The following is a 14881-nucleotide window of genomic DNA, read 5'->3' as shown; positions in this document are numbered from 1 at the left end:
CTGGCAGTGACTCCAGTTCTTTTAAATGCTGTGTTACAAGCCAACATTTTTTTAAAATAGCATTTTATTGAGTTTTATATATTTCTACATCCTGTATTACTTGTTAGTTGTATACAGCATCTTTCAACAACATCTAATAAACAAGAAGAGAAATGTTATCCATACTTACAGTACTTGTTAATAAAACACAAAGTCTCTATATTTCTGAGGTAGTGCATATAATCGGGGTTGACAAGCAGTAAGATATTAAAAAAAACACAAACCATTTTTCCAAAAAAATATTAACACCTTTCGGATTGTCAAAAGCTATTAATTGCATAGCGATTTCATCTGAAACTATCAAGTCCCACAGTTTAGATCTCCATTGTGACAGATTTGGTACCTTAAACAATTTCCAATTTAAAGCAATTAAGTTTTTTGCAGCCATTAGCATAGTAGAAATTAACTCTTTGTTCTGTTTAGACAGCTTCGGATCTGGCCAAAAAAAAAAAACCCCAGCAGGCCGATGCAGTAACAAGGAAAGTAGCCCTTGAAATAGATTTCGGCTTGACGGTGGAAGTATTTAAAGGTGTGGGAACCTTTCCAGAAAGGAATGGACTGGAAGAGGGGCTTAACAGTCAGGTCAGAACTACAGAAGGCTTCCTGATTGCACAGCAGAAAAGAGCAAGAGTCCAGTAGCACCTTAAAGACTGACAAAATATGTGGCAGGGTAGGAGCTTTCATGAGTCACTGCTCACTTCATCAGATACAGCTAGAATGGGAATCCATCTGTCCTACTTATTGTAAGGTGGAGTGATTTCAGATGCCGAATGACATTAGCAGGCAAATGACAATAGCAAGTGAATGACAATAGCAGGTGTGACTGGATTTAGGTGAGATATGCAGAAGGGTAATAGGCGTGGAGAAATCAGCATTGGTAATGAAACAGGAAACCTAGGTCTCCGTTCAGTCCAAGGGGATGCTGTTAGATCGCGCTAACAAAGGACTCGTAGAGTGATTCAGCAAGTGATTCAGCTTTATTTAGAAGTAACGAACAAGCACTAACTCAGTAAGAAACCAGAACAGAAAACAGTGGGAGCTTATGCTCCTTTTAAACATAACCGGGCTAATGTAGCCACGCCTATTTACAAATAACAACCAATGAGATTGCTAGAATAAAGACCAATGGGAGTCTTTCCCTCCTAGGGAATGGTATCGTTCTGATTGGTCGCTGTTACGAAGCGACCAATAGGAAGTTCGCTCAGAGGAGCCCTGGTCTGGCTTGAAGCTTAACATGGGAGTCCTATGAGGTGATTCATGTAATCATTTCAATACATTACAATTCCTCCCCCCTAAGTTAAGCCATCATCCCAATTGTTTTATTATTTACAAACATGCAATCAACCTTTGTACATCAGTTATTCCAACAGTATTTACACTCATAGTCCTTCAGATAAGTCGGCATTTGCCGCGAACGCTGGGACCTGCGGAGCGGTGCAGGCTCCATGGGCAGACAAGGTTGTGGGTCAGAGTGGGGTTCACTACAGCCTGGATCAGGCACAGACTCGACTGGGATTTCAGCCCCGCACACAGGGTTCTGCCCTGACTCGGGGACAGTACCGGGCCTTTCGGTACTCACCGCCTGCTCTGGGGGTGTCCACTCGACATCAGGGGATTCAGCCGTCGGAGAGTCAGCGCTGTCCCTAGCCCAACGTCTCCTTAACTGATCTATGTGGCGCCGCCATATTCGACCGTCAGCTAACTGCACCACATACATTCGAGTACCCACAGAGTCGGATATAACCCCAGGAAGCCATAAGTGCCCGTTTGCATAATTTCGTGCGAAAACCTTGTCCCCTTTTTCAAACATGCGCACCTTCGGTTGCGCCGTGGTACGCTCGGATTGCTCTTCAGTGAGGTCTGGGTGCATTCGGTTCAAACGGGTCGTGAGTCTCCGCCCCATTAACAATTCGGCCGGACTACGGCCTGTAGCACTACAGGGGGTGGTGTGCTGCAGCAAAAGAAAGGAGCCCAGCCTCTGGCTCCAGTCCCCTTCGTCCATTTTACCCAGGGCCTCTTTGGCCGTCCTGACCATCCGTTCGGCTTGGCCATTAGATGCCGGATGGAAAGGGGCCGAAGTCATTTGGCGTATGCCATTACTCGTGAGGAAGAGCCTAAATTCCTCAGACACAAATTGAGGCCCGTTGTCACTGACGATGACGTCAGGCAACCCGTGGGTGGCAAAAAGTCGGCGGAGCGCATGGATCACAGCAAGTGATGTGGTCGATTTCATATGCACGACCTCCAGCCATTTGGACATAGCGTCCACCACAATTAGGAACATTTGCCCTTGGAGAGGGCCAGCAAAATCTATATGCAATCTGGCCCAGGGTTTACCAGATGACTCCCAGCCTTGGGGTGTAGCTTGTGGGGGATCGGGTCTGACTTGCTGGCATTTGGGACACCCTCGTACCCATTCTTCGATCTCTTTGTCCAGCCCCGGCCACCAGACATACCCTCTGGCCAACGCTTTGGTGTGTACCATACCGGGGTGACCCTCGTGCAGCGACTCTAACACTCTCGTCCTGAGTTTGTCAGGAACCACCACCCTGTTCCCCCATAATACACAGCCCTTAGAAATGGATAGTTCATTTTGACGGCTTTTGTAAGGGCCGAACTCCGGTTCAACGCTTCCAACCGGCCACCCCCTCCAAACCCAGTTTAATACTCGGGACAGCACGCTATCCTTGGCCGTGTGTGCTGCAATGTCCCTGGATGATACCGGGGGTCGAGGAAGCTCCTCAATTGCCAAGACCTCACAGGCGGGGGCAGGGTCTGCGCCAATGTCCGGCACCGGGCACCGGCTGAGGGCATCCGCATGCCCAATCGCTTTCCCAGGCCGGTGCTCTAAGTCAAAATCATAAGCCTGCAAAAATATCGCCCATCTAAGCATGCGTGGGGACATGATGTTTGGCAATTGCTTATCGGGCGCAAAAATCCCCAGTAGCGGCTTGTGGTCAGTGACCAGCAAAAATCGTCTGCCAAAAATAAAATCATGGAACTTTTTGACAGCCGCTACCAACGCCAGACCCTCCTTGTCTATCTGGGCATAGTTCCGCTCTGCCGCAGATAGTGATCTAGAATAAAAAGCGATAGGCGCTTCGCTCCCATCAGGCATCAGATGGCTTAAAACTGCGCCTACTCCAAAAGGTGAAGCGTCAGCAGCTAACACCAGGAGCTTGTGTTCATCATAATGCGTGAGTACGGCATTAGATGTCAGCAGCTCCTTGACTCCCACAAAAGCCTTTTCCTCGGCCTGCCCCCACTTCCATTTTGCCTCCTTGTGCAAAAGCGCGTGCAAAGGGGCCGCCACTGATGCCTTATGCGGTAAAAACGCATGATAAAAATTCAGGAGTCCTAAAAAGGATTGGAGCTCCTTCTTACTCACCGGCCTGGGGGCGTTTTGGATTGCAGATACCTTCTCATCCGTGGGGTGGACTCCCTCTGCGTCAATGCGAAACCCCAGGAAGTCCACACTTTCCACCCCGAGCGTGCATTTTGAGCGCTTAACTCTGAGACCGGCATTTTGAAAACGCCTGAGGACCTCTTTAACCCGGTCCAGTAGTTCCTGTTCAGACCCGCCCGCAATCAGCACGTCGTCAAAATAGGGCACTGTGCCAGGTACCCCCCTTAGTAGACGTTCCATGAGGCCCTGAAAAATCCCAGGTGCTACGTTGACCCCGAATTGCAGCCTGTTCACTTTAAAAGCCCCTTGGTGGGTTACAATTGTTTGGGCCTCGGCAGCCTCCGGGGTGACAGGCAACTGCTGGTATGCCTGGGCCAGGTCAAATTTGGCGAAAATCTTGCCACCCCCCAGGGAAGCCAAAATGTGGCTTATTACCGGGACCGGGTACGAATGTTGCTGCAGCGCCTTGTTAATCGTACATTTGTAATCGGCGCATAGTCGTATGGACCCATCTGATTTGACAGGGGTTACGATCGGGGTCTCCCATTTGCTGTATGGTACTGGCTCTAAAACCCCTTGCTCAACTAGTTTGTCAATCTCTTTTTCCACCTTATGTTTGAGAGACACAGGTACTTTCCGATACTTCAACCTAATAGGTTTGACTGACGGATCTAAGTCAAACGCAACCGGGGGGCCCTTGTACCTCCCCAACCCTTCGGCAAATACATCAGGGAACAGGTCGTACAGCATGCCCCATTTATTTTCAGACATCCTGTTAATCCCAGAAATACCAATGCCCAATGGCTCAAACCAATCTAACCCTAGCAGGTTAACCCGGTCTCCCTCTGCAATCAGGAATGACAGTTTAACACATTTCCCCTTATACTCAACAGTAACAGAGTCCCGTCCGGCCAAGGGAATTCGGTTGCCCTGGAAGTCGGACACTCTGGTTCCCGCAGGCTGGAGCCGCCGCCGGCTTCGGTTCGGGAACAACTGGCGCCAGGACGCGGCAGAAATCACCGTCACGGACGATCCTGAGTCCACCTCCATTGTACAGGGTCGGCCGTCGAGGAGTGGAGTCACGGTGATCTTGCCCTGGCTGCTGGTGCGATTTACGGCCGATGCGCTCGACAAGGTCGCCGTCAACTGGCAGCTTGCTTCCGATGCTGAGGAACGGGTCTTGCCTTGGGTGCTGACTGGAGTGCCCCTCTGCGCTGACCGGTTGTTAGTTGAGGGATCCTTCTTCGCTGATCTGCAGACTCTGGCCAGATGACCACGCCGCCCACACGCTCTGCAGTCGACATCACGAGCCCAACAGGAGTCGCGCTGGTGCTTCCCGCCACAACCGGAGCAAGGCTTGACGTTGGTAGTCTTCGCTGGGGTCCGCTTGCCTCGAACCGCGTTGACGTCATCATCCGCGTCTTCGCCCTCGCTGTCTCGTTGAGCGTGTATACTGGGCTCTGCCACCCGCTGGCGGACCTCCTTCGTGGACTTCTCCGCTGCTTCCGCGGCCACGGCCTCTTCGTAGGCCACTGCCCAGGTCAGGGTGGTGCGGGCGAACAGCCTCTGTTGCAGCCTTTCATCTTTGAGACCGCAGACGAGACGGTCTCTGAGGGCTTCCTCCACGTTGTGGAAATTACATGGCCGTGCGGCTTTGCGAAGGGCCGCCACGAAATCTGCGATGGTCTCGCCTCCGGCCTGGTTCCGCTTGTAAAAAGCGTGCCGGCAGGCGATCTCCGACGGTTGTGGAGAATAGTGAGCCTTAAGCTTCTCCGTGATGTCAGCGTAGGTGACAGTCTTTATATCAGTTGGGGCCACCAACGACCTGGCTATGTCGAAGGTCCCCTTCCCGCAGGAACTCAGGAGGCATGCTCGTTTCTTCGCCTCATCGGTGATGTCGTGGGTCTCCAGATGGAACTCGAACCTGGACAGGTAGGAGTCCCAGTCTTCTGAGGAGGGTTCGAAGCACTCGAACTTCTGGCTTCCAGCCATCGGGGGAGACTTGGGCACCGGAGCTGGTGGCGCCTCCGCCGGATCGGCTGCTGTGCTCTGCTCGCTTCCTTCCGAGTCCGAAGTGTGGATGTCCGCAGGGCTGCCTACCTGCTCTAACATCCCACCTTCGTCGCCAATTGTTAGATCGCGCTAACAAAGGACTCGTAGAGTGATTCAGCAAGTGATTCAGCTTTATTTAGAAGTAACGAACAAGCACTAACTCAGTAAGAAACCAGAACAGAAAACAGTGGGAGCTTATGCTCCTTTTAAACATAACCGGGCTAATGTAGCCACGCCTATTTACAAATAACAACCAATGAGATTGCTAGAATAAAGACCAATGGGAGTCTTTCCCTCCTAGGAAATGGTATCGTTCTGATTGGTCGCTGTTACGAAGCGACCAATAGGAAGTTCGCTCAGAGGAGCCCTGGTCTGGCTTGAAGCTTAACATGGGAGTCCTATGAGGTGATTCATGTAATCATTTCAATACATTACAGATGCCTTGTCTTGAGCTTCATTATCAGTTGCGATTCAGCAGTCTCTCTTTCTAATCTCCCTTTGAAAGTCCTTTGTAAGAGAACTGCTACTTTTAGGTCAGCAACCGAATGTCCTGGAAGGTTAAAATGTTCCCCCACCCAAATCCAATCATGCCTGCTACTGTTATTCACTCCATTTTCCAATAAATAGGACAGACGGACTCTCATTCTCGCTGTATCTGAAGAAGTGAGCAGTGACTCACGAAAGCTCCTCCCCGGCCACATATTTTGTTAGTCTCTAAGGTGCTCCTGGATTCTTGCTCTTTTCTATTGCTACAGGCAGACTAACACGGCTACCCATCTTGATCTGATCGTACAGATACAGTCACCAGGCAGGACGTTTTTAAGTAGCTACCCAACTGTCTGAACTCACCCCAACTGGTATAATGAACTGACTGTGACGAGGAAACAGCCAGAGCAAGTGGGCCCCTGCGGGAAGAGAAAAACAACCCCTTCCCAATTCTGTGTTGGATCTAACCGGATTTTCTGCTGATAACAAAGGAAGAAGGCAGTCCTCTTTGACCACTCAGAAAGGCTGTGCTGAGAATTGTGGGAATTGGGTGTGCAAGCCATGTGGGCTGGGGCCGGGGGCTACAATACAGAGAGGACTGAGTGAAAAGGCTGGGTGGGTTCAACCCTATATCTCCTCCACCCACAGGGTCAGCATGGTGTACTGGTTAGAGTGTTGGACTAGGACAGTGGTGGCGAACCTATGGCATGGGTGCCAGAGGTGGCACTCAGAGCCCTCTCTAGGGCTGCCAAGTGGGGGCGGGTGGCGGGTAAACCCCCGCTTTGGAGGCCCGATTTCTGCCGCCGCGGAATCGGGCCCCGGGGGAAACTCCCCCCCCCGAAGCGCAGCCCTAGAAGGCTGTAAAACTCAATGGTTTTCCCTCCGACGATTGTGGCCACACCCTCAACGTGAGCGACGTAGCGCGTCACTTCCTATGATGTGTTGGCGGCGCGTGCGCATTGCCAGAGAGCTCCCAGAGCCCTGCGAGGCTCCCCCGCTGCCAAGGTAAGTAGATTTGGCAACCCTAGCCCTCTCTGTGGGCACGCGTGCCATCGCCCCAGCCAGGCCCAGACCGCAGAGGTCATTTCGGGGAGGAACGCAGGGGATCGCAGTTCCGCCGGCTGAGGTACGGGGGGCGGGGCACACGACGAAGCCCCGCCCCCTGCTTCCGGCCGCCTCGCTTCCGGCCCTCATTCAGCCAGGAGGAGGCAGGAGAAGAGGGAGGGTAAGTTGCTTCCTCCCTGCCTCTCCCCACCCCTGCCTGCCTGGGGCTAGGGAGGGCCTTGGCAGGGCTTCCTCGCACTCCCGCCGGCCTTGCAGGTCCACCGCCGGGCCCCTGATGTCAGGGGGTGTGGCATATGCTAATGAGTTATGCTAATGAGTTCCCCTAGCTCTTTTTCTATGAAATGACCCCTGCCAGACCGTCATTAAAGTGTGGAATTCTCTGCCAAATAATTTTAAGTCAATGAAAGCATTTGGGATTGCTTTCCTGACTTGGTTTGGATCATCTTATGTTAATGTATGAGTTGTTTTTTCTAAAGTAAACCCTCAGTATTCAGGTTAAATTGCCGTGTGGGCACTTTGCGATAAATAAGTGGGTTTGGGGTCGCAGTTTGGGCACGCGGTCTCTAAAAGGTTCGCCGTCACTGGCCTAGGATCGAGGAGGCCCAGGTCCAAACCCCAGTTCTGCCATGGAAGCCCGTGGGATAGTTTTGCCAACCTCCAGGCGGTGGCTGGAGATCTCCCGCTATTACAACTGATCTCCAGGCAACAGAGATCAGTTCACCTGGTGAACATGGCCACTGTGGAAGGTGTGCTCTACGGCATTATATCCCGTTAAAGTCCCTCCCCTTCCTCAAACCCTTCTTCCTGAAGCTCCACCCCCAAACCCTCCAGGTATTTCCCAGGCTGGATCTGGCAACCTTAGGGATGACCCTGAGCCAGTCACATGCTCAAAGCCTCACACGCCATGCAGGGTTGTTGTGAGGACACAGAGGAGGGGGGAAAGGAGGACGCAAGCCACTTTGGGCCCTCGGCGGGGAGAAAGGAAGGGTAGAAGTGAAGTAAAGAAATAATACTGAATATAAGGAAATGTCACCCTCCAGGTCTTACCCTCCTTCCAGCTGCTGGACCTTAGTTCTCGCCTGCCTACTACAGACATCCTTGCAAGGGAGACGCAGGGAGCTTCTGTGTTAGCAAAGGTGATTTTGTGTTAGCTGTGTTAGCTACAGGTGATTTTGCTTTGCCTTCAGGGGCTCAGACACCTGCTTCAAAGAAGCAGAGTGTCAGACCAGAGCGCAGCCCTATCCCGCCGCCCAGGGTGCCATCAACACCTGAAGGACTTAAATACAATGAGAAATGTATTATTGTATATGTAATCACAATGTCAAGAATACATATTGCAAGGAAATGGAAGTCTGATAGTATACCGAGTAAGGAAGATTTGTTTAGCAATCTTTTTGAAGTAATCGAAATGGACAAGCTGAACCTGTTCTTGGCGGGTAAATCAGAGGAACAATTTAAACAGAAATGGCAAAACGCCATAAAATGGTACGGAGAAAAGATGTAATGTCAACCCCCAGTTGTAAGAAAATGAAAGATTAATGTATGTAAACTTTGGAAAATTGAAAATAAAACAATTAAAAAAACACATGGCATTTGGTTGCCCGCCACAAAGTTTGTGTGTGTGTGTGTGGGGGCTTTCAGTGCTGCAGGTGCCCAGGGGGATGACATCTCATCCTCTGCTCCCTCTCAGCTGTAGAGTCTTCTGAGCAAAAATCCTACTTTGTGAGCTACTGGCATTAAAGAAGAAGAGGAGATTGGATTTATACCCTGCCCTTCACTACCCAAAGGAGTCCCAGAGCAGCTTACAATCTCCTTTCCCTTCCCCTCACCGCAGCAGACACTCTGTGAGGTAGGCGGGGCTGAGAGAGCTCTTTCCAGAACTGTCCTTGAGAGAACAGTTCTTATCAGAACTACGGCTTGCCAAAGGTCATCCAGCCAGGTGCAAGTGGAGGAGTGGGGAAATCAAACCCGGTTCTCCCAGATTAGGGTCCGCCCACTTAACCACGACACCAAACTGGCTCTCAAAGTTGTGAGTGAGTGATTTGGCTACTGCAGAGTCTGCTCTGTAGCCCTCCTTCCTGAGCTAAGGCAAAAATGTGTGAGCCGTAGGCTAAAAAACCGTGACCCAGCTCACACTAAACTCGGCTTAGAGGGAGGGGGAACAATGATCTCAACCCCAGGCTTGCCCAGCGGCTCATCTTTGCTGCAGTCAAGGAAAGGGCAGTTGCAGCTTGGTCATCACAGGAAACCTGCATCCTTCTATCAAGGCCTCGGGAATGATGTCACCGCTATTAAAAGCGTGTCTGCAGTGGAGCAAACACTCCAAATACTGCCACGCTCCTCTTGGCGATTTTTTTTTTAAAATTCATAATTTGTTAACCAGCCTTGAGACTTTCTCTCTTCTCTGTCTTAGGTACGGTGCAGTGGAAGAACTTTGAATTAAAAGCTTCCCCCCCCCTCCCAAGTTATACCAGCTTCCTTTTTCACTTGGGAGCTCTTCTTAGAAGGATCCCTGGACTGGCTGTTCAAGTCCTTCGTTTTTAATAACGCTTTTGATTAATTTGGGGCATCCGTTCTTGCAAACCACAATTGATAATGTATTGGAAAAGCAGTTAAGTTCAGTGCTTTTAAAAAAGATGCCACCTAAGCACTACAACAGACACCCCAAAAAAGGCTATAGCAGGCCTCATCTTTAGGCCACATGAAGACATAACAAAGACAAAAGCACCTTTGGGCATGTGCAGAATGCCTTATCACATGGGACTCAGGAGCAATGTTTCAAACCTTTTAGAATGATTGGAATCAGGGGTCATTTCCTGCAGGAGCGCACAGGAGCGGAGCTCCGGCAATAAAGAGCCAAGGGGGCGGGCACATGCAACAAGCCCCCCCCTGCTCCCAGCAGCCCTCAGTCAGAGCAAGAAGCAGCCAGATAAGCTGCAGAGCCCCCCCCCCGGCCCCCCAGTCCACAACAGTCCAGTGGCACCTTTAAGACCAAGTTTTATTCAGGTCCAAGCTCTCCCTCCTCTGCAAGGACAGATCTGCATGTCCCCCCCACCAATAGCTAGCAACCCAAAACAGTCCAGTGGAGCCTGAGCGGTGGGTGTTGCCTTCTGACACACTTCCAGTGATGTCAGGGTGTGTGGCATATGCAAATAAGTTATGCTAATGAGTTATGCTAATGAGCTCCTGCACCTCTTTTTTTACGAAATGACGCCTGTTTGGAATTAAGGGCATGAAAGGAGAGAGTTCCAGACCAGCTTTTCAGTCAGTATTTCAAGTATCTGGTCAACAACAGGAGGCATTTTCTTATTAAAAATCAATGTCAAGTTTCTCTTGGGTCTCTTTTATGGGAACAGTTGATTCTATGGGTGGCAAAAGGGGAAAGCAGAAGAGAAGCACTTAATATAGATGCGCATCCCAGCCAAAGCCATGTTATTTCTTTGGGCTGTTTAAAACAAACAAACAAATAAATACCTGGCACTGGCCAGAAGGCTCATTGGCAGTACAAATACCTCACTTCTACTTTTGCTTGTCACATTAGTGGCAATTTGCGTACAGTTGTATCTCTGTTGCGGACCTATTGAAACAACGGCCACTGGATATCTCCTATGTGAAAATGCGGAAGTCCTTTCAAACCACCACCAACCCCAGCCTGAGTGCAGACAGCGCAAGAGTGGAATCAGCTGCCCGGGGAGGTGGTGAGCTGCCTCTCACCGGCAGTCTCCAAGCAGCAGCTGGACGAACACACTTGTCAGGGGACAGTGTTCCCTCTAAGCTGAGTTAGTGTGAGCTAGCTCACAGTTTTTTAGCCTCCAGCTCACACATTTTTGTCTTAGCTCAGGAAGGATGGCTCCAGAGCAAAGTAATTCATGCAGCAGCCAAATCGCCCACTCACAACTTTAATGCCAGTAGCTCACAAAGTAGGATTTTTGCTCACAGGACTCCACAGCTTAGAGGGAGCATTGCTCCAGAGCAAAGTAATTCATGCAGCAGCCAAATGGCTCACTCACAACTTTAATGCCAGTAGCTCACAAAGTAGGATTTTTGCTCACAGGACTCCACAGCTTAGAGGGAACATTGGTCAGGGATGCTCTAGACTGAATCCTGCACTGAGCAGGGGGTTGGGCTAGATGGCCCGTAGGGCCCCTTCCAACTCAGATTCTAGGATTCTATGAGTTGTTCACTGAAACACTGAACCATGTTTGAAAAGATTCAGGGATGCACAAGTCGGTTGAGAAACTGGGCAGGATTCAGTTAGGGAGCGGACAACTGTATCATGCAGATAAATATAAAGCTGCTGAGTCCCACCTGGAAATTATGCTTTTTATCTGCTGGGGTTCCTTCCCCCCCCCCCAATCCAAGTAAATTTTAAAAAAACAACTAAAAACATTTTATTGCCAGCTGCCTCGGGCTTCATACCCAAAGGTACGCCTACTGAAAAAGACCTTTAAAGGATCCCAAAGTACAAAAAGAAGTTGCAACGGCTGCCTCAAACCCCTCGCTGATCCCCTTGCCTACTTATCTCTTTGGCCTGCGGCAGCCTCGCTTGGTGCCTTGGTGCATGCGTAAAAGTATGTGAGCACCATCTGCAGGTGGGGAACCGAGCAACCTTCCCACATTCCGTGGCACTTACTTCTTTCATACATGAAATAGGTTATCAAAAACCAAGGGAGAAAACTCTTCATTTCCAGAATAGCGAATTTATAGATAGACCTGCCCCTCTCCATGAGCCAGGAGCTGTCACAAGGACCACAGGTATGACAAGTTTCCATCAGATCCGCCCCATTGCCCTCTTGTCACAGTCTGAGAGAGTTTCACGTGAGTAGCTGTGTGCCAGTTTGGTGTAGTGGTTAGGAGTACGGACTCTAACCTGGGAGAACCGGGTTTGATTCCCCACTCCTCCACATGCGGCTCCTGGCCTGACCTTGGGTCGGCCACAAGTTCTGTCAGAGCTGTTCTCTCAGGAGCAGTCCTCAAAAGAGGTCTCTCAGCCCCACCTACCTCACAGGGCATCTGTTGTGAGGAGGGGAAGGGAAAGGAGTTTGTAAGCCGCTCTGAGACCCCTTCGGGTAGTGAAGGGAGGGGTATAAATCCAATACTTCTTCTTCTTAGTCTGCGGAAGAGCAAGACGTGGGAAGACCCACCGGCGCCTCAAAGACCGACAAGATTTCCACGGTATAAACTTTCCAGGGTTTAACCTTGTTTATATACTACATAAGAAGGTTATACCCTGGAAATCTTGTTGGTCCTAAAGCTGTTGGTGGTGGAAACTGGGCTCCAATCTTGTCAGAGAGAGAGACAGAGAGAGAGAGAGAGACAGAGAGAGACAGAGAGAGAGAGACAGAGACAGAGAGAGAGAGACAGAGAGAGAGAGACAGAGAGAGAGAGAGAGAGACAGAGAGAGAGAGAGAGAGAGACAGAGAGAGAGAGAGAGAGACAGAGAGACAGAGAGACAGAGAGACAGAGACAGAGAGACAGAGAGACAGAGAGACAGAGAGACAGAGAGACAGACAGAGAGACAGAGAGACAGAGAGAGACAGAGACAGAGAGAGAGAGAGACAGAGACAGAGACAGAGAGAGACAGAGACAGAGAGAGACAGAGAGACAGAGAGACAGAGACAGAGAGAGAGAGAGACAGAGAGAGAGACAGAGAGAGAGACAGAGAGAGAGAGAGACAGAGAGACAGAGAGACAGAGAGACAGAGAGAGACAGAGAGAGACAGAGAGAGAAAACACTGTGGCCCGTTCTGCATCTAGCATCTGCTCCACTGTCTTACCAAACCCACTCCCCTCTACACTGCATGCCACTTTCACTTTGATTGTCAGATTTTATGGCAGCATCCAGACCGCATGCCGGCTTTCACTTCATTTGATCTCTCGGGTTTTATGGTAGACGTCTGCATAGATTAATGGCCGTTTTACGGCCATTCAGGGGTGACGCTGCAGGTACGGCATGGGCCCGGCGTAGTTGAATGCGGTTCTGAGCGGCATCATTTTCCAGGGTGGGTTTGGTAAAACAACGGAGTGAATGCTAGATGCCGACTGGGCCTGAAAGTGCTGTGCTGATGCCTCCATCCTTTCAGTTCTACAGCTACTTTTAGTCCCCAAAGCTGCTTTTCGGCTACTTGTCCCCCAGCTCCAGAGCGCCTGTCGAAGGGCCAGAGTGTCCCCTGACCCTCCTAGCCGACCTTTTCAAACAAAGTCCACCCATTAGCCTTTCTCTGCTTTACCAGAGTGCCAATTAGAGTCGATCCCGTCAGCTTGCGTGAGGGGCAAGAGCTGGCTGCCGCAGGCACCCGGCAGAAACCTCTCGCCCCGTCCCCGAAGCAGGCCACTTACTTGCACTTGTGGCCGAGCTGAAGGCCAGGAGCAGCGCTAGGCAGTGAACCTTCTCCATGACGCGGGATCCGTCCTCCTCCCGGCTGCTCTTAGCCCGTGTCCAGAGGCAGAAGGTCAGGAGCACCGATCTCGGCTGGGCTGCAGGGTTTCACAAGGGACCACGAGAGACACAGCCGGGGCAGCTCAGCCTTTCTCCACTCCAGCCTTGGGACGTTCCAGAAAGCGCTGAGGATGGAGGCCAGGCGGCAGGCTGGAAAAGCGAGGCTGGGCTGTGGGTTGCCGTGATTGGGGTTCGCCACCGGCAGGCCGTGCGTCTCCTCCACGCTCCCTCTGCCTGACTGTTCGTCGCTGGCTCGGCTCGGCCCTGATGACCCACCGAGGCAGGAAATTCACTCCCTTTCAAGGAAGGTCTGCCAAGTTCTTGCCTGCCAAAACAGCAAGAGGAAATGCTGCTTTTATGCTGTTTTTTTTTTTAAAGGACGCAAAGCTCAGCTGCTGAACGTGCCGTGACCGCGAGAGGCAGCCGAAGACTTCAGGCCCCAGCTAGAGAAGCTGTCAAAGTCCCCTCTGCAGAAATGTTGGGATTCAGGGGCTGACCGACCTGAGGTTTTGAGAAGTTATACATGACCAACAGAGTTCTGCATCCGGATGCCTCGATGTGCAGATTTGCTGCAAGAAAAAGAACGGAATTTATTTATTCAGGCTTCGCTCACGCACACGAAACAATCCACTTTCAACCGACTTTCAATGCACTTTCCAACTGTAAAACCCAGTTGGAAAGTGCACTGAAAGTGGATGGAAAGTGGATTATCTCGTGGGCGTGAGCGCAGTTAGTTCTTTGTGGTGTGGTGGTTCGGAGTGTCAGACTAGTGTCTTGGAGACCCAGGTTCCAATTCCCACTTGTGCCACGGGAACTCACCGGGTGACCTTGGGCCAGTCCCACTCTCTCAGCCTAACCTACCTCACAGGGTTGTTGTGAGGATAAAACAGGGGAGAGGAGAACAGGGTCGCCAGGCCCTTACCAGCTGCTGGTGGGGGGCTTCAGGATCTTCTCTGGGGCATCTTCTCTGGGGGGGTTTGCCTTCAAACCCATAGAATTTGCCCCAAAACTAGAGCACCGCCCCCCAACACCCCCAAAGTGATGATGTCACTTCCTGGTGATGTCATTGCATCGGGGGCATCACCTAGCAATGTCCCTGTTTGGGGGTGGGGCTTTCCCTGGCAGGAGACTGAAGCCCCGCTTTCATGTGTGCTAAATAATGTGGTTTCAATCCACGTCAGCGGCTGTCTGCAAGTGCCATTTCACACAGTGAAATCCAGTTGCAAAGTACATTGAAACTGATATCCTGTTGGGAGATCTCCAGACCATACCTGGAGTCTCCCCCCCTAAAAAAAACAAATCTCCAAGAATTCCCCAACCTAGAGTTGGCAATCCTAGACAGTCTTGAGAGCGTTTTGGCAGTCCTGGAGCAATGCTCCCTTTAAGCCAAAGGTG

General features: G+C 50.9%; 1 protein-coding gene across 2 annotated transcripts in view; it reads right to left on the bottom strand.

The window, feature by feature from the left end:
- Nucleotides 1-13739, bottom strand: part of ENG (endoglin) — a 117980-nt gene extending 104241 nt beyond the window's left edge. For both annotated transcript variants that reach the window (XM_015405828.1, XM_015405836.1), the window contains exon 1: nt 13387-13739. In XM_015405828.1, the coding sequence (XP_015261314.1) occupies nt 13387-13444 (58 nt within the window). In that variant the 5' untranslated portion in view covers nt 13445-13739. The remainder of the gene's footprint in view (nt 1-13386) is intronic.
- Between the last annotated feature and the right edge of the window lie 1142 nt (nt 13740-14881).

This window comes from Gekko japonicus, unplaced genomic scaffold (assembly GCF_001447785.1).
Source record: "Gekko japonicus isolate JY-2015 unplaced genomic scaffold, Gekko_japonicus_V1.1 scaffold1491, whole genome shotgun sequence".
NCBI lineage: Eukaryota > Metazoa > Chordata > Lepidosauria > Squamata > Gekkonidae > Gekko > Gekko japonicus.
This window is presented reverse-complemented; position numbering and strand designations above follow the sequence as displayed.